Source organism: Enhydra lutris, unplaced genomic scaffold, assembly GCF_002288905.1.
Source record: "Enhydra lutris kenyoni isolate GAN:26980312 unplaced genomic scaffold, ASM228890v2 scaffoldscaffold9, whole genome shotgun sequence".
NCBI classification, from domain to species: Eukaryota; Metazoa; Chordata; class Mammalia; order Carnivora; family Mustelidae; genus Enhydra; species Enhydra lutris.
Genome location: NW_019154093.1, coordinates 10,108,358 through 10,130,922, shown reverse-complemented (window position 1 = coordinate 10,130,922; position 22,565 = coordinate 10,108,358). Strand labels below are relative to the sequence as shown.

The 22,565-nt window shown below is 42.6% G+C and overlaps 1 protein-coding gene across 5 annotated transcripts in view; it reads right to left on the bottom strand.

Annotated features, from left to right (window-relative positions):
* LOC111143713 (microtubule-actin crosslinking factor 1) overlaps positions 1 to 22,565 on the bottom strand; it is a 349,979-nt gene that overhangs the window by 105,606 nt on the left and 221,808 nt on the right. For 4 of the 5 annotated variants that reach the window (XM_022497538.1, XM_022497540.1, XM_022497539.1 and 1 more), the window contains exons 35-44: positions 16,621 to 22,059; positions 15,916 to 16,065; positions 13,108 to 13,323; positions 12,871 to 13,020; positions 10,260 to 10,493; positions 7,827 to 7,976; positions 6,070 to 6,303; positions 4,609 to 4,809; positions 1,331 to 1,849; positions 154 to 330 (exon numbers count right to left, since the gene is read on the bottom strand). In XM_022497538.1, coding sequence (XP_022353246.1) covers positions 154 to 330; positions 1,331 to 1,849; positions 4,609 to 4,809; positions 6,070 to 6,303; positions 7,827 to 7,976; positions 10,260 to 10,493; positions 12,871 to 13,020; positions 13,108 to 13,323; positions 15,916 to 16,065; positions 16,621 to 22,059 — 7,470 coding nt within the window. The remainder of the gene's footprint in view (positions 1 to 153; positions 331 to 1,330; positions 1,850 to 4,608; positions 4,810 to 6,069; positions 6,304 to 7,826; positions 7,977 to 10,259; positions 10,494 to 12,870; positions 13,021 to 13,107; positions 13,324 to 15,915; positions 16,066 to 16,620; positions 22,060 to 22,565) is intronic. The other variant, XM_022497542.1, reaches the window with a different exon arrangement.

The following is a 22,565-nucleotide window of genomic DNA, read 5'->3' as shown; positions in this document are numbered from 1 at the left end:
GAATACTTCTGTTTATTCATACCCACAGATGATAGAATTAAGTGTTTAAGAATCAGATCTGGTTCAAGGCATCCCAACCATTGCCTTTATGAGTATTTGCTTTATTTCGGGGTACTCTACCCATCTGGTAGAACAGCCTGCGTCCCAGCCTACCTTTGTAGTTGCAAGCTGCTGTTGCAGAACGCCAGGGTCTGAGGCAACAGTATCTGAAAGGAGCTTCTCCACACTGGCCTCACAGGCCTGCATCCAAGCCTTCAGGCTGTCGGTACAGCTCTGGAACTGCTGGTACTGGCCTAGGAGCATATTCAGGTGAGAGCCCAATCGTGTACACTGTGCCAGAGAAAAAAGGGAGAGCAGGCTTAAGCAAGGTCCGGCTAAAGAGAGCAGCTTCCTAGGCACGGTCCAAAAAAAAGTCTGGCCTTGGGTGCCTGAGTGGCTCCATTGGTTTAGCAACTGTCTTCGGCTCAGGTCGTGATCCCAGAGTCCTGGGATCGAGTCCCACATCAGGCTCCCAGCTCCACGGAGAGCCTGCTTCTCCCTCTGACCTTCTCGCCTCTCATGCTCTCTCTCAAATAAATAAATAAAATCTTAAAAAAAAAAAAAAAAAGAAAGAAAGAAAAGTCTGGCCTTGTTACAGGATCTCACTCTAACCACAGTGAAGGGTAGCACCCAGGCCTCCAGGAACAGATGAGTAGCAACCATCTCCGAAAGCTGGGCCTTCATTGTTTGATCCATACTATTCACCCCAACTTTATATTATATACTCACAAAGACTAAGTGAGGTGTAGGGCAAGCCACCAAAGAACTACACATGGGGTTGCAGGCTAAGGTAGAAAAGGACTGGGAGGTACAGAGTGCTCCTTTTGGCTAGGTTAGAGATGTTGGCAAAGTGCAGAAGACAGGTAAGAACTGAATGGATTCTACAGTTTGGGAGCTAACAGGAGTTCTTTGATAGGGAGGAAGGCAAGGATGTACTCTAGATGCTCTGTGCAGGAATACAGACTGTGTACGTGGTTCCAGCTTCCCCTGGAAGCTGTACTGTGTCTCTAGGGAGCCCACGTCTGCTGGTCAGGGTACAGGAGGGCAAGCACCTCCACCTTCCCTACCAGAGTGACATACCCCTGATACTGCTGGGATCGGGCATTAGCCCATGGGCCTCCACATTTTACATTTTTGCAGAGCTCATAAAAACATTCTGCCTGTGGTCAATATACAATTCAGCTCACTCACTGTGTCCTAAGGTTCTTATCCTAAGCCCCAGCAACTACCCACTGTTGTGTGAGGGCTCCCATGACCGGCCCCGCAGAGGCTGTCAGGATTCTCGTGGTACCTTTGAATGGAGAGCAGTGTATCTTTCTGTTGCATCCTTCAGCTTGCCCTTCACTAAGGCTCCAGTGGCTGATGGTTCTCTGCCTTCCTCAAAGCTGTTTTCTGTGTCCAAGACTTTCTGCCCTGAGATAGTCACAAATCGTAAGTCTCCTTTGTGGGAAATGACGTCCTCTGAGAAGCTCCCCTGCCGCTTTAGCAGGGAGGGAAGGGCTTCGGGGCAGCTGCCTCCCTTGTGCATGTTCTCCAGCTCTCTCTCAGACCGCTCCAGCCAGTTCTCAAACTCTTGATGGTCCTGTAGGAACTTCTGCAGCTCGTCCCGTAGTGTCTGAGCCTGCTTCAGCTCTGCCTCCGACTGGGCCAGGGAAGTCGCATACTGCCCCTTCAGCTCTCCTAGCTTATCCTGTAGCACCTGGCGTTCCTCAGGCGTGAGATTGTGGCCATGCTGGTCCAGGAAGGCCTGAGCTGACTGGGTGGCCAGGATGAAATTTTGCTGCTGAGACAGCAATTCTTGGTGACGGGCCTGGCAAAAAAATTCCCCCCAAACAAAGAATGATCAGTAGGGATACCACAAAAATTCGGTTATGTCTACAGTTAGTAGAGAGAGATCTCAATAGGCCACTTTTCCAGTTGTTCAAAAATCAGTATCTCTCAATATCTCTCACTTTCTAAGCCTTATGCCATATACTAGTCCCAGCTGAACTGATACATGTAGGATCTTAGGGTTTTCTAAGAGACTTCACATATAATATCTCAAGTGATTTGGGGCACAAATGGCAATATAAGCAGACAATATCTATGTATGTTACATGTCTTGACTAAGGTCATGCAGGCAGTTAAGGGACAAACTAAGACTAGAATCTGGCTCTCTTCACTAAACCATTCTCTCTCTTTTTTTTTAATTTACTTGACAGAGATCACAAGCAGGCAGAGAGGCAGGCAGAGAGAGAGAGGAGGAAGCAGGCTCCCCACGGAGCAGAGAGCCTGATGTGGGGCTCGATCCCAGGACCCTGGGATCATGACCTGAGCCGAAGGCAGAGGCTTTAACCCATTGAGCCACCCAGGCGCCCCTTCACTAAACCATTCTAAGTCTAAGTAAGAGAAGGCACAAGTGGCCAGCTCATAACTACCCACATTAATGGAAGGGGAGAGTAAGTTGGATAAGCCAAACATGACAATATAAAAATTGCAACTACTTAGCTGTGAAGTCTCCATTAGCTGTGAAATATCCCTGAACACTGTCCCACCTAGGAAAGTTCTTAGAAAATTAATCCTTTAAAGAAACAATTTGTATTCCAGTGAGAGTAAACTGTATTTCTGGAGCACAGGTAATTTGTATTTTTTATTTGTATGTGCTGTGTCTATGTGCTTACACATGGACCTTTTTTCTATTTCAATGGAATGTAAGTTATTTTAGGGAGTTGTGGTTGTTTTGTTTTGTTTCTTAAAATGTTCTTCCTGAGTCTAGGGGTGCCTGGGTGGCTCAGTTAAGTATCTGACTTTTGATTTTGGCTCAGGTTATGATCTCAGCTCAGGTCATGATCTCGGCTCAGGTCACGATCTTCAGGTCATGGGACTCCACACTCAGCAGGGAGTCTACTGGAGGCTCTCTCTCCCTCTCCCTCTGCCCCTCCCCCACCTTGTATGCAAGCTTTCTCTCCCCCAATAAATAAATAAATTTTTAAATTTTTAAATTTTAAATTTTAAATAAAAATAAAATGTTCTTCCCGAGTCTAATAGACAATAGTGGGGATTCAGTCAGTGTTCTTGCCTACCTAAACCATTTATGCAACTTCCTAGATCAGGACAATAGCCTAATTTTTTCCAGAACACTGTCCAGTTTCAACCTGAATCAGCAACCTATAGCATCAGCTTCCAACATTATCTCAGGGAAGCTAGGGTGACAAATCTTTCCTTCTCAAATAGATAGTAAGGGGTAGTACCATAGCTTGTCTGTACACCCCCCAGGTGTTCCCATTCTCATCTACCCACAAGTAAGGCAGTCTCCTTCCTAGGATGGAGATGCTCCCTGGTCAGGCTGACTATTGCCAGCAGTCCTGTGACAGTAGGACATCTCTGCTCTGTGCTGTTATGACTGCCTCAGCTTTGGGGGATACCCTGCAATGGATCTCTAAGCATAACAGCAGCATGCAAGAGGAAAAAATCCTATTAATACAAAACAAAGCAATGACATAGGCTATTCAGTAGAAGCATTCTAACTAAGCCAAATTTTCTTTGCTATAAAGGTGTCACTACTAAATAGATGATCCATGTGTTTTCTAATTTCCCTAAACATATTGTTTTTCAATCATGCAATAAAGTATGCTTGCATATGCCAGTTAATATCCTAGGAAACAGTTCCTCTGGTTGGTTCACTGGTTTATCTCCAATGCCTGACATACAGCAGGTGCTCGATATTTGCTGAATAATGAATACATGGGTAGAGATAAAGATCGAGTAAGGAATGGTTTTTTGAGGGTGACAGGAAACCATTAAAAAAAGGGTTAATCAAGGATATTGTATTTTTGGAAGATCACTTAGTCGTGTAGGAGGGAGGGTAGAAGGCACAAGGCAAGGAGACCAGTTGAAGCTGCCATAACAACTCAAATGGAAGGTGACAGTAGTCCAAACCACAATCATAGCTCAGGGGAAACAGAGAAGCAGGGATGACTCTGAAAGAGATCTAAGAAGAGGGGATTTGATGACTGATTCGATACAGGAGAGTAGGGAGGGGAAGGAAGATGATGTCTAGCTCTGGCAATGAAGTGGGAGTAGAGGAAGGAGAACAAGTTTGATGGGGTGGAGGGTATGTTAGAGGAAACTGAAGCTCCATTTTTTGAGGCTGAACTGCTTGTGGTTCCAAGTTACAAACAGGCAGATGGATTTATGTACTGGTTTGAAGCTCCACACAGGCATTTAGGTTGGACACATACATGGAATTCTCCAGTACAGGTGGTAGCTGAAATGTCTTGAGTGGATAAAACTACCCAAAGGAAGTATATTCTGAAAGATGAGAAGAGGCTGAGGCTGCCTCCTGGAAGCACAGCAGTATCTCACAAACTGGCCAGAGGAAAGGAAAAATGATTACCAGGGCAGAGTAGCGCTTTGGAAAAGCAAAGGAGAAAGTGTTTCAACAGTGTCAAAGCTGCTGAGGTATCAAAGAGGGCATGAACTGAGACATACTTACCGTGCTTACTGGATTTAGGGGCAAGGTGGTTATGGTGACTTGCCCAGGGCAGCAGAGAGGTGCCCAGCAGAGTGAAGACAGGCTAACATTCTCACCTTCATCTTCTCACATTGCTTGTCCAGTTCCTCTGGGGCTTGGCTCGCCCCCTTGTGAGCATCTGTGGTATCAAAGGCTCCTTTCCCTAGGCTAGTTCCAGACAGCTGCTCCATCCGTCCTTCAGATTGCACCGCAGTCACCCAGTCCAGGAGAGCATCAATCTTATTCCTGTTCTCTGCCAGTTCCTTTGCTGCTTTACTCTGAAAGCCACAGAAGGAGTCTAGTGAGAAGGCCTTAGATACTCAGCTATACAAACAAAGGTTAAGAAAAAAGTAAGACTTTCATGCTAAAGAAGAGAAGCTCTAAGACTACATATAAATGGTCTTTGCATCCACAAAAAAGAATGAGCATCTTCTACATCTGTCGAGAAACAATTAGTTAAAACAATCTCTAGATTTTTGTCTGTATCTCACTGCTTTTAAAAAGGTGGGGGGGGGCAATCCCCTTGGGTCCCATCCCACCTCGAGAGTTTTGTACTACCACTTTGCTATTGCGGGATAAACCTTGCTTTGCTGCCTACGATAACGTGCGTGGGAGGGGTGGGGGTGGCAAAACCCAGGATTTAAAAGGCTTTAAGAGATGATTTAGTCCTGGCAGCCCAGCAAGGCTTCATGGAATCCTTCATAGGTGTGCAGAAGCGACGGCCTGGCTTGGCAGGGTCAGAAACAGTATAGTTATAGTCACTCTCGATTACTAGCTGCCCTTCCCTAAGGGAAATGTAGACTTCTCCCAACCTTCTTCTGCCAGACAGAGTATTAAGTCCTAAAACTTGCCTCTTGAATTCCATTTTCTGACTGTTCGAGTACTGTGATTAATTAAACAGGTTATGCCAAGCGATACCTTCATATATTTCAGAATTCCCCTTCAGGTAATTTATTTCTCTTTTCCATATTTTCTATCTCCCCCGTTTGTGTCAGAATCCATGGCCAGACAAAGGATTCTAATTCAATCTGCCAGGGCTGAGTGGGGTGCAGAACAACATTTAAGACTTTACCTTCTCCTAGGTCTATCCCAGTACCTCAGTTTCCATTGATCTGCAAGGGCAACCTGGGGATGGTGTGAGGCACACAGAGACTCCCTAGATACTTCCTCTTTGTGCTCTTGGATTATCAATCTAGATTCATGTTTGAAATGTGCCATTTGCTTTTTCCTCCCCAAGGTACTACCCTTCTTCACTAAGTTCTTTCCAAGATCTTCCAATTAGAGTACTGAGTACACAGAGAGTAAAAATATTTTTTCTTTGGGAGTGGGGTGGGTGATATGAACTTCCTATCAACTATTCCTGACTTAAAGTCCTTTAGGATGTTTCTTCCTAAATCACAGACCAGCTCCTGAAGTAGCCTCTTTTTATGATTCTATGCTCTCTGTAAGGCAGTTTCCCCTTATTACCTTTTCTTCATTTGCCAGATGCCAGAATTTTCTTTTTTGAAAAATACCATGTATCAAAGAAGTCTGGTTACCTTTTCAGTCTCCTGCTGTACGGCTGAGGTAACCACTTCCTCCAGCTCCTTCTGGGCCACCCGAGTCCGTTCCTGGAGAGCCTCATACTGCTCCTTAGCCTGATGAAGCTTCTCCCGAAGAGCTGTCAACTCATGGGGGCTCAGCTTGGCCTGGTTCTCTTCCAGGAAGCCTTCGATGTCCTTGACAACACTGGCAAATGAGGCGGCCCGATTCTGAATATCGTCCTGTAAATCCTTAACACATGAACACAGGGAGGGCAGAGATGTCAACATTCCTTCTTCTAAGGCTGCTAACAGCACACAGATGGCACGGCTAGGATGACACACACCTGCACCAGGTGTTTGTCCCTGACTGTAATCTGCTTAGGGTTTAGGCCTAAACCAATGCAGATAAGAACTTCTAAGAATTTTTTTTTTTTACTTAAATATTCTAACACTTAATTTTCTTTTTCTTTTAAGATTTTATTTATTTGAGAGAGAGAAAGCAAGAGAGAGAGAGAGAGAGAGAGAGAGAAAGCACACGAGCGGGGTGAGGGGCAGGGGGAGAAGCAGGCTCTCTGCTGAGCAGGTAGTGCTTGAGCAGGTAGCAGGGGCTTGATCCTGGGACTCCGGGATCATGACCTGAGCGGAAGGTAAATGCTTAACCAACTGAGCCACCCAGGTGCCCCTCTAATACTTAATTTTCTAAGCAAAATTTAAATTTCTAAGCAAATATTTAATGAAGACAAAAAAGGAGACTGTCCATAAACATGATGTTTATTTTGTAATGAGTTGTTCTCAAAGAGATCATTCTTCTATACAAAGGAGTTGACAATAGGATTCTAGCTGAGTTGAGATCTGATTGGTCCTTTATACTCTTTTGGTTATCACTCCTTAGCTTTTTTTCTTTTTAAAGATTTTATTTATTTATTTATCAGGGGCGGGGGGAGAGAGAAAGAGAGAGAGAGAGAGAGAGCTTGCGCCTAGTGGGAGTGGCAGGCAGAGGGAAAAGCAGGCTCTCCACCAAGCAAGATGCCTGATGCAGAACTTGATCTCAGGACCCTGGGATCATGACATGAGGCAAAGGCAGATGCTTAACTGACTAAGCCACCAAGGCAACCTTTTTTTTTTTTTTTAAAGTAATCTCTAGGGTGCCTGGGTGGCTCAGTGGGTTTAGCCTCTGCCTTCGGCTCAGGTCATGGGGTCCTGGGATTGGGCCCTGCATTGGGCTCTCTGCTTAGAAGGGAGCCTCATTCCCCCTCTCTCTGCCTGCTGCTCTGCCTATTTGTGATCTCTCTCTCTGTCGAATAAATGGATAAAATCTAAAAAAAAAAAAAAAAAAAGTTTAAGTAATCTCTACACCCACCGGGGAGCTAGAACTCACAACTCCAAGATCAAGAATCATATGCTCTACCGACTGAGCCAGCCAGGCATCCACCACTCCTTATCCTTAATGCAGCCTACAAGGCCCAGCAAGATATGGGTCTGACATGGGGCTTGATCCCAAGACCCTGAGATCAAGACCTGAGCCAAAATCAAGAGTCAGCCACTTAACCAATTGAGTTACCAAGGTGCCCCTATATATGTAACAGTTAATAATTACATGTTCACTTTTGTGCTTATCTGTATAATGTTTGTCTCTCCCACTAGACTCTAAGCTTCATGAGAACAGAGATATTTACCGTTATGTTGCCAGCATGAAGCACTGTGCCTGGCACATAGTAAGCCTTTATGAAGACTTGCTGAAGGAAGAGAAAAGTGAATTAATTCATACTGACCTTCAAGTCACTCTGGTTCTTCTGCAAAGCAGAGAGATCCTGCTGGGTAGCTCTACCTTGGTGGCCTGCCAATGCACTTTCTGCCCGTCCTAGCCAGCTGCAAAGATCCTCCAGTTTCTGGTGACAGGTATTTTGCTGTTTCTGCAGGGTCTAATTAAAATGCAAAGGGGTTAAGAGATGATTAAAAATTCTCATTTTACAAATACAAGATAGCTCCCTGAAATGTAAAACAGAAAGGTTATATCTTAAGGATGGAAGAGTTGGTGAGAGACTAGAACAGGAAAAAGCACAGAAGTCATATTCAGAAAGCTCCCCTCATTTGGACAGTCTGTTGATTTGGGTCAACAGTTTGGATTCTATTCAGGGGCAATTTCAGGTGAGAACGCTCCCCAGTTTTGGTTGGGAGTTCCTTTCCAGACGACTGTTACTAGCCCTGGAAATGGAGAACAGAGAGCCCAGATGCTTCAAATCCGTAAATGATAATGGAGATAATAATAAATTAGTGGTTATGATCAAGTCCTCCACCAGAACTAGAGGATATGCTACATAATAAGTTAAAATACAGAACATTAGAAGGACTGCATTAAGGGGTGGGGGGAAATCAAGAATCTGGATAATTCATAAGCTAATTGAGCTTCTTAATAATTGAGCTAACTTTATAAATCCAACGTCTCATAAATGCAGATACCCATTAAATGGAATGATTACATGCCAGGCATGAGCGGCTTGGCTATTTTGAGAAGGAAACTGCCCAAGAATAGCAACTGGCTCATTCCTTCAGGTGTCTACAAGTGATATCAAAGACAAAAGTCAGGCCCACAGGGAGGGAGGGAATATGTTTCTGTGCCTGATCCTTTCTCCGAATCTCATCTCGACTATATGACACTGAAGCACCTAATTGAGCCATTGAGCATGATGTGTTCTCCTGACCATCCTTCTAGAACATTGTCCACCAGTTTCTACCTTCTGATGGTGTTTAGTCACCTGCACTTACAAACAGGTGCCCACATTGGCCCTCTCTCCCCCTCTTTAGGACAAATAGAAGGGCTCTGGAAGAGAACTCCTAAGAGCTCTTCAGCTGTAAAACGGGATCTCCATGAGTTAGGATGGGTGCAGACTGAATCTGAAAAAAGCAAAGCAAACAAGTTAACACACAGACATACACATGCATTCAGGGCAAATATAGAGAGAAGCAGAGCATTTCTGACAATAACAAGGTTAATAAATATTGTGGAATTAATTATGCACTTGGAGAGAATGTTCACATGCAGTTCTACCACTTGCTGCAACTCAGGGGCCTACCCTGGATCCAGGCTGGGTCTTAAAGTGCCTCAGACCAGTGCTATTTCATTAATTATCCACAGACTACACCATGTTATATATGTTTCCAAGTGAGGATTTGCATATTTTCAGATTTGGAAAGTAACCTGAAGGGCTGCATCAGTATTTTATTTCAATTCAGTACGGTTGGAACAACAAGCAGTAATGTGGGGACATACGGAATTGACTAACTTAATTTTGGCTGAGCCTAACTCAAAGGCTCCATTCAACTTTGCACAACATTTAATAAAGGTGACCCTGAGATAGATTGCTGGTGATAATGACATTCTTCTTCTTCTTCTTTTTTTTTTTTTGATAATGACATTCTAATACCATCTTGTTCAACTCCAACTTACTGTTCAAACAGCAAAGATGCCTAAGCATCATTCTTGGTATTCTTAGGTTATGATGTTACCATCAATGGAATTATGTTGAGTTTTGCAATAAGAGGGTTGTGACAGATGGTGGTAGGATGGTTTTTTTAAAAAATGTTAACACTTAGTTCTACACCCTGTTTTCCATAACTGAATAAGCACTGGACATCATAGTGTAAAGAAAGGTGCTAGAAATTAATCATGATTTTAAAAATGCTAAAAAATTAATACGATTCTGATAAAAAATTCGTTGTCAGCTGTTTGAAGGCGGTCAAAGAATATTACTGTTAATCATGTGAAAAGCCCCAGAATAAAATTCATTTCAGAACCATTCTTCTCAAGAGCTCAGAATACCTAACTGTTCCTAATGGCTGTCAAAAGAATACTGAGGGAGAAAGGAGGAGAAATAAGGACGAAGGATATGACTTTTGTTTGGAAGTCAGACACAATGAGACACAGTGAGGGTCAAGTCTAACTAAAAGGAAAATACTTGCACGTGCATACATACGTAAACACGCACATTCTCTCACAGCACACATAAAACCAAAAACATGGCAAGAAATACAGCCAGAACAGCTGCCTCCTAGACCAGAACAGAATGGTCTGGAGGAAATGAAATTTCAAAAATTGGTCAATACAGGCTCCTAGAATCATGACAGATGGAGTCTGACCAGAAATCTCAAGGACAGAGAAGGTACCCCAAAAGATAAAGTGAGCCCAGCCGCTGGTTCAGTCTGACCTTGACCTGGGCTGCCTGCTCCATTTGTTGAAAATGGCCCTGCAAGGCATCCATCTGAGCTGCGGTCTGCTCCACAAGATCCTGGAAGGACCTCTGCAGTTCACTCAGAAGGCTCAGCATTTGCTGGTTCTGCTGAGGGGATAGATCCTGGGTGTGCTCAGAGATAAAGAACTGAGTATCAAAAGCAAGAGCATTGAGCTGAGATTTCCTTTCAGCCATGGGCTGCTTCAGATCCTAAGTAAGGAAATAAAAAAATTAAAAATAAAACAATAAAACTTCTCATTCTGTCAAAGCAGAAGCTCTTGGTTTTAATTAAAGAGTCAACATAAATAAAGAGGGATTAATTTGCTGTATTTCTATCATTGATACTGATCATTTCTAGGGCCAAACCAGCACAGGAAATCTCTCTCATTTCTGGTCTCTCCAAATTCCTCATATCTTACAATTAGGTTTTCTTTACTGAACCTTATCTCCAAATGCAGTAAATTTTTATTTTTTTTATGTTAATAGAATTATACTAATGCTAATCCAGGTCTCTGTAAAAAAAAATCTTTTTAACGTTTGGAAAATTTATCATGAATTTCTAGTCTGAGATAGATTGGCCTAATCATACTTTCTTAGGTTCAAATATCTATTTGTATTTGTCTAGCAGTGAGTTGCTAGAAAGCCAGAAGTAGGGAGGTACTCAATTTATTTGTAGTACACCACTACATGGTTTTTAGAGTAAATAAAATTGCTTATACATTTTAAGGGTATAAAAGATTACAGACTTTCCTATATAATAGTTACATATATATACCTATCTACCACTAGAATTTATCTCTTTTTAGATGATTAAAAGCATGCACTTGTTCCACAAATATGTAGTGGTCATCAGCTATGTAACACTGGATGCAATAAAAACAATTAGATCTCTATCGCTTTGAAACCAAGGGTAGTCAGCAATCCTGCAGAGCAGACAGAAAGGGGTTCTTGCATATTTATCATTAAGCTAAGTGTCTTTCTTCATCTGTGATGAATGGATTTGGGAAACTGTCATTAGGAAAACAAGACTTAGACTGTGGCTGCCTTTCCAGTAAGGCATTCATTTAAATTATAACTTGGGGAGGAAACCATGCATGAGATGCTTTGTGTATGTTTTTGTTTTTTTTTTTTTTTTAAGATTTTATTTATTTATTTGACAGACAGAGATCACAAGCAGGCAGAGAGGCTGGCAGAGAGAGAGAAGGGGAAGCAGGCTCTCCGATGAGCAGAGAGCCGGATGGGGGACTAGATCCCAGGATCCTGGGATCATGACCTGAGCCGAAGGCAGAGGCCTTAACCCACTGAGCCACCCAGGCATCCCAGATGCTCTGTGTTTTTATATTATATACTATGTCACAGGAATTTTATTCACTCTTGTTTTTTTTATACTCTCCTAGTGAGCAGATCAAGTCTGTAACTCACTCGCCTAACAAAAGATTTGGAGGAAAAGGCATGGATGAAGATGGCAGGTCAACTCTTGCAAGACAAAAAGGGATGGGTTGGGATGCCTGGGTGGCTCAGTGGGTCAAGTGTCTGCCTTTGGCTCAGGTCATGATCCCAGGATCCTGGGATCGAATCTCGCATCAGGCTCCTTGCTCTGTCTGCCGCTCCCTCTGCTTGTGAGCTGACAAATAAATAAAATCTTTTTAAAAAGGGGGTTGGGGGAAGATGGGTTGCATCCAAGAAGCCTGACCATGGTCAAATTATGTCTGCTTCTCTTAAGACTGGGGAAAAGGGAGAGGATAAAACAGAAGGAGAGGGCATCTTTAGTTCTGCTCTGACTTTAGAAAGAATTTAAGGAGTGTCTATCTATAGCAGAGGGCAGATAAACCAGCGTGAGTGATATCTGATACTATCTTAAGTATAACCAAAACAAAGAATAATGTTGGGAGGAAAAACAAACACCTCAAGTCTTGAGTATCTCAGTGTTTACTTTTCCCTCAATGACTCATAAAAAGAATCAATTAATTTAAAGCTTAAGGAGAAGAAAAGCATCCCTCTAGATCAATGGTTGGTAATCAGCAGTCCCCAGACCAAATCTGCCTGCCACCTGTTTTTGTAAACAAAGTTTTACTGTAACACATCCATGAACATTCATTTATGTACTGTCTACAGATGCTCTGATGTTTCAACAGTAAAGGTGAATGGGTGCCACAGAAATGGTCTATTTGTGTATGACCTGCAAGGCCTAAAATATTTACTATCTGGCCCTCTACAGAAAAAGTTTGCCAAGCCATGCTCTCAATCATGGATCAGTAAGTCTCCTGAAATTGGTGTATGTAAAATTAGAAACAAAGGACGGATAATAGATATTCAGTTATAAAGACAAGATGAAGATGAAAATAATAGGCCATTCCAGACTCTCTCTCTAAGAACAGATGCAAGGAGAAATAACCATAATCATTGAAGCTCTAAGGGTATGATAACCTAAAAACACAGCAGACTTTACTTCTAAAATGGAATATCAGTTTTCCTGAGAAAGAGAAATACAGATCCTGGTTTGCCTCGCAGGAAAATAAAATTGATATAATATTGATGTAACTCAGAGGACGATGAAAACCCACTTGAGAATGGGTGGGGCGCCTACCTTGTACTGCTGGAGACGGTGTTTCAGACTGTCAGTGTCGGTTTCATCGTTACATCCCTCACTGTTCAGAAGAAGAGTCATACTGCCAACCCAGGCTCTCAGATCTTGAAGTCGGCCTTCTAACTGTTCGTACTGATTCAACACTCTAGTCTAAGAAACAAATGGCAAATTAGATGAAGAAAATCTTCAAACCTGCCCAAACTTTGTGAGCCTTCGGAAATAAAAACAAGAAGCAACCTTTTTTACTTCCACAGCATTCTGGAGGTGGGGTAGTCTGGAACTCCAGGTGTCACTCACAGAGCTGAGGGACTTCTGAAGATTCTTAGCATCTTTCTCTAGAGCCTTCAACAGTTGAGCGGGGACTTCTTGAGGCTGGCTGATGATAATCTGATTCACACATTCTAATTCCTGATTCACCAAGGTGGACAGATCCTTTAGCTCCCTGTCTAATACCTGGGGGGATAAAGTGGAGTTACCTCCAAAATCAAGACTAGAACTCTTGCTATTTAGGAATAAGCTGTGAACACAGTTTTTTGTCACCTCACGCCAACACCTGCTTTACGGCTTATGAAATGCTTTTATGTATGTTCATTTGTTTGTTTGGTTTTCACAATCACTCATTCTCGAGGTAGGCAGAATTGGGATCATTATTATACTGGATTTACAGAAGCGATGCCTCAGCATTTGAAAATGTTATTCTTTAATTTATTTTTGTCTAAAGTCACCCACCTCAGCGATGGAGCCAGGACTTGGATTCAGGTTTTCTGTCTCAGTGTAGTGCACCTTCCCATACAACTTGCTACCTCTTTGAGAGTGTCAGTACGCTTTATATAATGTGACACAAAATAAGTCAAGTAGAAGAACAACTCTTCCTGGGCTCTTAGGAGGCTCAGACAGTTAAGCATCTGACTTCAGCTCAGGTCGTGATCTCCGGGTCCTGGGATCGAGCCCCGCATTGGGCTCCAATCCTGCATTGGGCTCCACACTCAATAGGCAGTCTGCTTCTCCCTCTCCTTCTGTCCCTCCCCCTGCTCATGCATGTGCACTCTCTGTTCAAAAAAATAAAATCTTGATAAAATCCCAATAGTTCATTTTTGCCCTTGCTTCCCTTGCCTTTGGCGATGTTCCTAGGAAGATATTGCTGCGGCTGAGGTCGAAGAGGTTGCTGCCTGTGTTCTCCTCAAGGATTTTGATGGATTCCATTTGCGATGACGTGGATGGAACTAGAGGGTATCATGCTTAGCGAAATAAGTCAATCGGAGAAAGACAACTATCATATGATCTCCCTGATATGAGGGAGAGGAGATGCAACATGGGGGGTTAAGGGGGTAGGAGAAGAGTAAATGAAACAAGATGGGATTGGGAGGGAGACAAACCATAAGTGACTCTTAATCTCACAGAACAAACTGAGGGTTAATGGGGGGAGGGGGGTTGGGGGGGGTGGGATTATGGACATTGGGGAGGGTATGTGCTATGATGAGTGCTGTGAAGTGTGTAAACCTGGCGATTCACAGACCTGTACCCCTGGGGATAAAAATATATTATATGTTTATAAAAAATAAAATTAAAAAAAAACAAAAAACTATTACAAATGAAAAAAAAAATAAATAAAATCTTAAAAAAAACAAAAACAAAAAATAAAACCCCCAAAAAACCAAAAGAATGACTCTTCCACTCCAAATTCCAATAGGGCAGAAGGAAAAAATTGAAAAACACCCCAACCCAGCCATCTACAATATTCTGATCCTCAGCAATGTAGCCAGAAATATGCTGTGGGAAAGTTGGTGGTTCTGGACATGATCCTCACCTGCTCTTCAGCTGCCCTCCCAAGGCCACACTCTGGATACTAAGAGAACTTAACCTCTACAGCCTGTCCTCATTGTGACTTTAATCTTGTGACAAGGGTTGAAGAAAAAGGGCTCCTCTTCCTTCTTCTCAAGTTGTCTCATTTTATGTCCTCAGGAATTCAGATCATCCATTATCATTTCTTCTCTCCCCTAACTTCAAGTTCTCCTTTTTTATTGGTTCTTCCTCGTCAGCACCCAAATCCACTCAAAACATTCTTCTTTCAGTGCATCTCCTCCAGCTAGTGTCCTACCTCTCTCCTTACCTGCACCACCAAGCCTTCTGGAAAGAATGATTTACATTAATAGCTCCCCCTTCCAACTTCCCATTTGTTCTAACTGCAACCTCGTTTATGTCCTACAACTCCACTGAAACTATTCTTATTAAGGTTATCAATGACTCTGGGCACTAAATCCCCCTTTTAGTCCTCACTTGGTCTCCCTACTGTATTTACTCCTGCCACAACTCCTTGTTGAGTCTCTTCTGCTTTGGTTTCTGTGAGACCAGTGTTTCCTGATGATCTTCCTTTAGAGATCTCCATTTTTTTAAATCTATTTTTTTTTAGCCCCTTAAATAATGGTATTTTCTTTTCCTTTCTTTTCTTAAAATAATTTTTGAAAAGATTTTTGTTTATTCATTTGAGAGAGAGAGACAATGAGACGACAAGGAGGGGGAGAGGCAGAGGAAGAGGGAGAAGCAGACCCCCGATGAGCTGGGAGCCAGGAGCCCGACATGAGGCTCGATCATGACCTGAGCTGAAGGTAGATGCTTAATCATCTGAGTCACCTAGACGCCCCAGTAACTTTTTTTTTTTTTTTTAATTTATTTGACAGACAGAGATCACAAGTAGGCAGAGAGGCAGGCAGAGAGAGAGGAAGGAAAGCAGGCTCCCTGCTGAGCAAAGAGCCCGATGTGGGGCTCTATCCCAGGACTCTGGGATCATGACCTGAGCCGAAGGCAGAGGCTTAACCCACTGAGGCACCCAGGCGCCCCAGTAATTTTTTTTTTTAAAGTAGATCCATGCTGAGCCCAATACAGGGCTTGAACTCCTGACCCTGAGATCAAGATCTGAGCTGAGATCAAGAATCAAATTGCTTAACTGAATAAGCCACCCAGGTGTCCCTGAACATGTTTTTCTTCCTTAATACTCTCTATTCCCTCCAAAGCTGGTGGGCCTGCAGGAATTCTCTGGGAACCCACCTTGGCCTGACACAACAGGTCCTGTAGCTCTGCCAGGTTTAGGTCCAGAGGTTGAATCTGTTTGGTCCTCATTTCAATGTCACGTAATAGAGAGAGATAGGATACCAGCTTCTCATCATGTTCCAGACAGAGCTGCCGGTTAAATACATTCTGTGGAGCCAAAAGAAAACTCATTCAGATCAGATTTTCACCTTTAAGTCTGCTTTTAACCCACTGAGCCACCCAGGCGCCCCTTAAGTCTGCTTTTAAAATCAGGCTGGGTCTTATTGATAGACAAATAGAAATTTTTACCACACATAGGGTGGGATGAACTAAAACATGTTATGTGTCTATGTTGTCTCAAATCAATAGACAAAAAAGTGATTTTATTAACTTCCTTAGGGAGGAGAGACTCATAATTATCAATCCATGAATATCATTTTAGCAAAACCTCCTAAAGCTATTTCGACCATAGGCACCATCACTCTGGTATTTCAACTTAAACCCTTGCAAAATTTCAGAAAGACATGCTGCCTAATTTTCTAACAACTCTGTAACAAACAGATGATGGTACACTAAGTTATACCTTAGAGAATCATCTAGTCCCCTGAAACCGTATGTATGCACAAAATTGTATATATGTAAACTCAGTATCCAGTCAAGAGTTTTAGCATTAAACTAGTTATATCCAAAATATATACACAAACACACCACAGGAAAACTTACTTTAGCTGTTCTGGAGGGCTCTGGGTTTACACCTTCATTTCCCCTTCCCCCAGCTGTAGTCATGAAGGGAGTCTGTTCACCACCAGGGCTTTCTTTGAGATTTTCCTGTGGTGTCTTCTCATCCATTTTCACTGTAGGGTATGGGAGTGGCACTGGCTTTTCTTCACTGGTCTCTGGAATAGTGGGACTAATGGTGGCATCCTGTTGCCCTGCCCTCTCTTTTTGAGACACATCTTTGAACAGTTTCTCTGGAAGAAGAGATGCTAAGACTCTGGGAACACCCTGAGTCACCATGCCTTCAAAAGATGCTGTTTCTACACCTGTATCTATAGGGTTTGACATTTCTAGAAATTTCTCTCCAGTCATTTCCTGAGTTATTACTTTAGATGTGAGAATTCCACAAATTTCACTATCACTTTTTCTGTCCTGATGATGATAGTCCTTGCTGTGTGAGAATTCCAGATAACTGGCTTCTTTTGGGTCTACTGTGGAAACTGTAGATTCTTCTAATTTAAGAGTTCTTGTTGACTTAAAAGGTACTTCCTGGTATGATCTTTCTTTATATTCATTAGATGAGCAAATCAGATCTTTGGTTTCTTTGGTCTTAAAAGCAATCCAGGAATCTTGAGAAGAGTTGGTCTCCAGTCTGATGGCTCCTTGGAAAGGTTTGTTTGATTCAGAAATTTGGGATCTGCTTGCAACTTGGGCCTTTCCAACTGATTCCTGGTAGTATAATCCTTTAGGTCTTAGGGTTGTAGAAGAGAATGGTTCACTCTGGGCCACACCAGAAATTTGAGATAAATCTTCTTCCGGTCTTAAGGAGAGGCTTAAATTTTTTCCTTCTTCTTCATTGACCTGATTAGGTTTGAAGAATGTTAAAACATCCTGATTTATAGAAATTCCTTTGAGTAACATTGGGGAAGAGTTTTCAGCTTTACAAATAATAGAAAATCCCAGCTCTCTACCAGCTTCTTCTCTTCTTTCATTTCTGGTTATTTCCACAGGTGGACTCTCTACATCGGATCCCTGGTCAGCTCTAATGATGGTTTCTTGATTCAACTTTTCTTCAGAAAGAATTGGCTTGTGTGTTTTGACACTTTCTTCTATAATCATTTCCCTCTTCTCCCTCTTACTTTTCTCCCTGGTATTCATTGGTTTCTGCATAACCTGCTCACTCAGCAATTTGCCTGAAGTCTCATAATCTGATTCTTGTCCTCCTGAAATAATTCTTCCTTGGCTTTCTCTTATTTCTTTAGGATCTTGACCTGATAAAGACTTCTTCATATGAGAAGAAATTTCCATTTTGGCCCCTAAGGTTTCTTGCTTTTCATTTGTATTTTTTTCCATGTCATCACTAGCCGCCTCTTTGAGTTTAAAATCACGAACTTCCGAGTGAGAGAGTGTCAATGAACCTTGGCCCAGCAATGTATCTTTATCATCACCAGGAATTATGATACTGACAGATTTTTCAGCTTCTGGAGAAGTACTCCTTTTATCTTGATCCTTGCATTCCAATTCCTTTAATGAAATTTCCCTGCTCTTTTTGGCCTGCCCCCTGGAAGAAACTCTTGTTTTAACCTTTCCTTGTGCAGACTGACTTCCGATCTCAAGTAATTTCTCACCAGCTCCTTTACTATAACTCATTCCAGCAGACCAATTACAAGCAACTAACATTTCCCTTCTTAGAAATTCCTTCTCTATTTCACATACTTCAACCCCATCTTGCTTTTCAACCTGAGCCCCGTGACTGCAGGACTCTGAAGTATCTATCTGGATCATAGTTGCCAATTCAGGGCTGATAAATCCTTTCTCAACAGCTTCCTTTAGAGTCACTCTTTGATCATTAAATATGTCAACAATTCCTCCATTTAATACCTGATGAGATGCAATAATTCTTGCCATGTTTTCATCTACTATTTTCTGTTCCAAAGCTGAAGCCAATGTCAGTCTTTTCCCTGTGGCAGTATCTATGATTCCCCCAGTATTTGCCTGAGCTTCCAGAACCTTCAGTGTAGATATAAAGTCCACTTTTCCAAGCTGAGTTGCTTGGGACAACGTAAGCACTCTGTCACTTGCTTCATCTTTAATGTCTGAGAAGGGAATTACTTCTAGATATCTCTGTCCAGATTCAATATCAATCTTACATTTCTTTACTAATTCTGAATAAGGAACAATTCTATAATTTTCAGGATCTACAATCCCATGCATCATTCCTGAAGACAATATTGCTTTATTAGTTAACAGTCCTCCTTTTTCAGCTTCTGCCAAGGTCAATCTCTGGCCAGAAATGAGATCCACAAAGCTTCCAGTCAAAGTCTGAATTTCTTGGATTTCTCTTTTCAAGTCTGGGGTAACAAGATCTAATTTTATGGCTTCAGGAAGGGAAATAGTTTCCTTGGTTTCAGGATGAAAAAACCGACAGAGGTTTAACTTCTCAACTTTTTTGAGCTGCTTGGCTAAATCTTCATCAATGATTCCATGCTCAAAGGCATTATCAACAGAAAGTCTCATCCCAGATATATGGTGAATTATACCTCCATCTACCACCTGCTTAGTCAACAACCTAATAGCCTCCTCTCTCTCCAGAAGTCCTCGGTCAATGGATTGCATGATTGTTAAAGGAGCTTTGCTATCAGGGTCCATAATTCCAGTTGTTTCCATTTGTAAGCTAATAAATCTCTCCCTAACTGTTTTCTCGGCATCTCTGCCCTTGGAAGCTTTCTCCAGATTTATAAGCTCTGTCTGGTCTGCACTGTCCACCAAGCCAAGATTTGAGGCCAAAGTTACTGAAACCTTTTTGCCTCGTTTTAGGTCAACAATTCCACCAGTCACCACCTGGCCCTCTAAAATTCTGGAGGCTGTTTGTGTGTCAAGAAGTCCAGCTGCAATTGCTTCCTTCACGGAGCAGAGTGTGTGGGTACGGGGGTCTAAAACACCACTAATAGCTTTGTCTGCCATGAGGACATTATGTAGTAATTTCTCATCCATCAGACCTTCATCAATGACTTCTGCAGTGGTCAAAGACTCGCAGGTCTGAGAGTCAAAGAAGCCCCGAAACATGTTCAGTTTTCCCATAAGTTTCACAGCAGTGTGACTGGGCACAATACCTCGGGCTATTGCTTCATTTAGTAAGAGCTTCTGACCTGTTTGGTTGTGAATGATACCACCATCTAGTAATTGTACAGATAACGTATTTAAGGTAGCTTCCTGAAGCAATTCTGAAGGATGACTGCATGACAGGGAGGTTTCATGACCACTGTCTTCCACATCTGTCTTGTCTAATGTCAACACACTACCGCCTACAATGCCGTGTCCTTCTGGATTTTGTTTATGGTCATCTCTATCCAAAAATGTTTTATTTAAGCTTTTCTTTTTGTCTAAAATATTCATGTCATTTTCAGACTTTAGTTCTGATTCTAAATCTAGAGTTTTCTTTACCTGAAATTGTGACTTTCTGCTTTTGGGTTTTATGACGGGCCTTTCAGTTTCACCTGGAATTTCAATTTCAAGTGTGTCTGCTTGTTCTGTCTGACACAGAAAGGAAGTCTTTCTAGGAGTCTGCCCTTCTTCCTTCAGTGTTTCAACAGGAAAAGGATCTTTGCTCACCACCAAGGTCACATCTTCAGCTTCCTCAGTGGGTGCCGTAAGGAGAAATCCCCTGCTAACATACTCTCTGGTAGCCATTCCTATTAATTCTTCCTTTTTGGTGCCCAACAACTGGCCTTTTAACTCTGATTTGCATTTATCTAGAACCACCAAAGTATCAACATTTGGATCTCTCACTTTTTGTTCCCCCACAAACAGGTCCCTCTTAGAGTTCTCCATAGTGGAAGCTTCAATTTCTACAGTGGTCATTTTGCCTTTTGCTTCAGTGCAATCACCCTGATTAGGATATTCTTCATTCTGGAAAGGAACCTGGAATTCACGTGGCCTCACATTCAGCCCATCACAGAAAGTTTCTGTGGTTTTGACATTTACCAATTCTCGTAATTCCTTAGGAGTTTCTAGTCTCTGATGCCCAACTTCAAACACTTCTGGAGGATTTGCTTGATATTCACCTCTTGCTGTCAGTGTCTCCATCAGCTCGTTGTCTAAAAGGAGCAGCCTCTGTCCATCCTGCACATTGATATAGCTGTGAGTCATCAGCTGAAACAACAGCTTCTCACTAGGGCTTACTATGCCCTCAGTTTGACTCTGGCTCTGTGGTAGACCTACTGCTCCAGGATGAATGTTCCATTTGCTTCGTTCTGAAGACTCTGCTAATTGCATGTGGGGCATCACATCAGGTATGCAAATTGATTTTAAGTTACTGACAAGATCTTTGTCCAACATACCATCTTCTACTGCTCTTTTCCAGGACCAAACTTCTGTGCTTGCTGGTAGAAACAGAGCTTTAATATGTTGTCGGCCACTAAGGATTTTATGAGCTAATTCAGTAGACACAATACCTTGTTCCAAGGCATCTGTGATTGGGAGGATCTCTCCAGATTCAGGCCACAGCAACCCCATGAATGACCAAAGGGATTCCAGAATCACAAGGGCAATCTTAGCAGCTACTAGATCATTGTTCACTGCTTCATCTATTGTCAGCCTATGTCCAGTGATGGGGTCTATGATGCCTCCTGTCTGAAGCTGCCTTATGAGAAGAGCACAGGCCATATCTTGGTCAATCAGATTATGTCTTACAGCCTCTTCCACAGTAAGTCTGTGTCCTGTTCTTGGATCCACTATGCCACCAGCAAAAAGCTGAGCTTCCAGCAGCCGGACAGTGACTTGTCTGTCTATTAGGCCTTCCTGAACTGCACGGAAAATGCTAACCTTCCGGCCTGACTTCAAGCTCACCATTCCCCCTGCCAACTGCTTGACAGGCAGCAGTTTCAACCCTGAGTCTTGGTGGACAATACATCTCTGCATCAGATCCAGCAAACTGACTTTTTCAGCTGTGTTGGGGTCTATCAAATTCTTGGATGATTTCAGGTAAGACTCTAACACTGAGTGAAGCCTTGGAGAAATGAGGCCTTGGTGAAAAGCCTCCTCTAGGTTAATGCAGCCCTCATTAGGGGGGAGACTGAAACCTCCAGTTGCCAGGTGAGCTTCTAAGACTTTCAGTCCAACTTTCTCACTGATTATTTTCTTGTCAATTGCTTCCACTACAGAAAGAAGGCCTTTGCTCTCAGGAAGCCCACTTATTAAGGACAGAGCATCCTGTAGTTCTTGGAACTGCTGGTACATCTGGGGATTAATGAGGTTCCTGGCTAGACCTTCCTCCAAAGAGAGCTTTTCGCTGGTCTCAGGGGCAATGAGGCCAGACATGATAACCTGCGATTCCAGGAGCACAAGGCCTGTGTCTTGGTCAATGAGGCCCTTTTGCATGGCTCGGAAGATGGGAAATATCTCCACTGTGCCTAGGTCAATCACCCCAGCAACTGCTCTGCAACCCTAAAAAATAAAAAATGAGAAAGAAAACTGAATCAGAGAAGCCCAGCTATTGAAAGGATTCGTTCACAGAACTACAGTATATCAAATTCTGACCACAAGAAAAACCCAGCCTGGGATGAGCCCCAATGTGTAAGAAACACTCTAAAGCCCGGCAGCATTAATACTAAGAAAGAATTTGTCTAAACTGCAGAATGTTGACCATGGCCAGAAGTTCACAGATTACTTGATGGATGTAGCATTAAGCATATCTGAGTGACAAGCTCTACAAAGTAGCAAGCAGTGAAAGTGAAAGGTCAACTATTTCTAAGACTAAATCACCACAAAGATTCTTTTAGAAATATACCAGTTCCCCAGAAGTGAGAAGTCAACTCTACATAGCAAACTTCTCAATGCTGCAACCCATGCAGAAGACTCTTGAAATAGTACTTCTGTGATGAGTTGAGCAGGACCAGTTCACAGGATTAGAAGAAATATTCAAGCAAGGCCAGTAGCCACACAACAGGTGT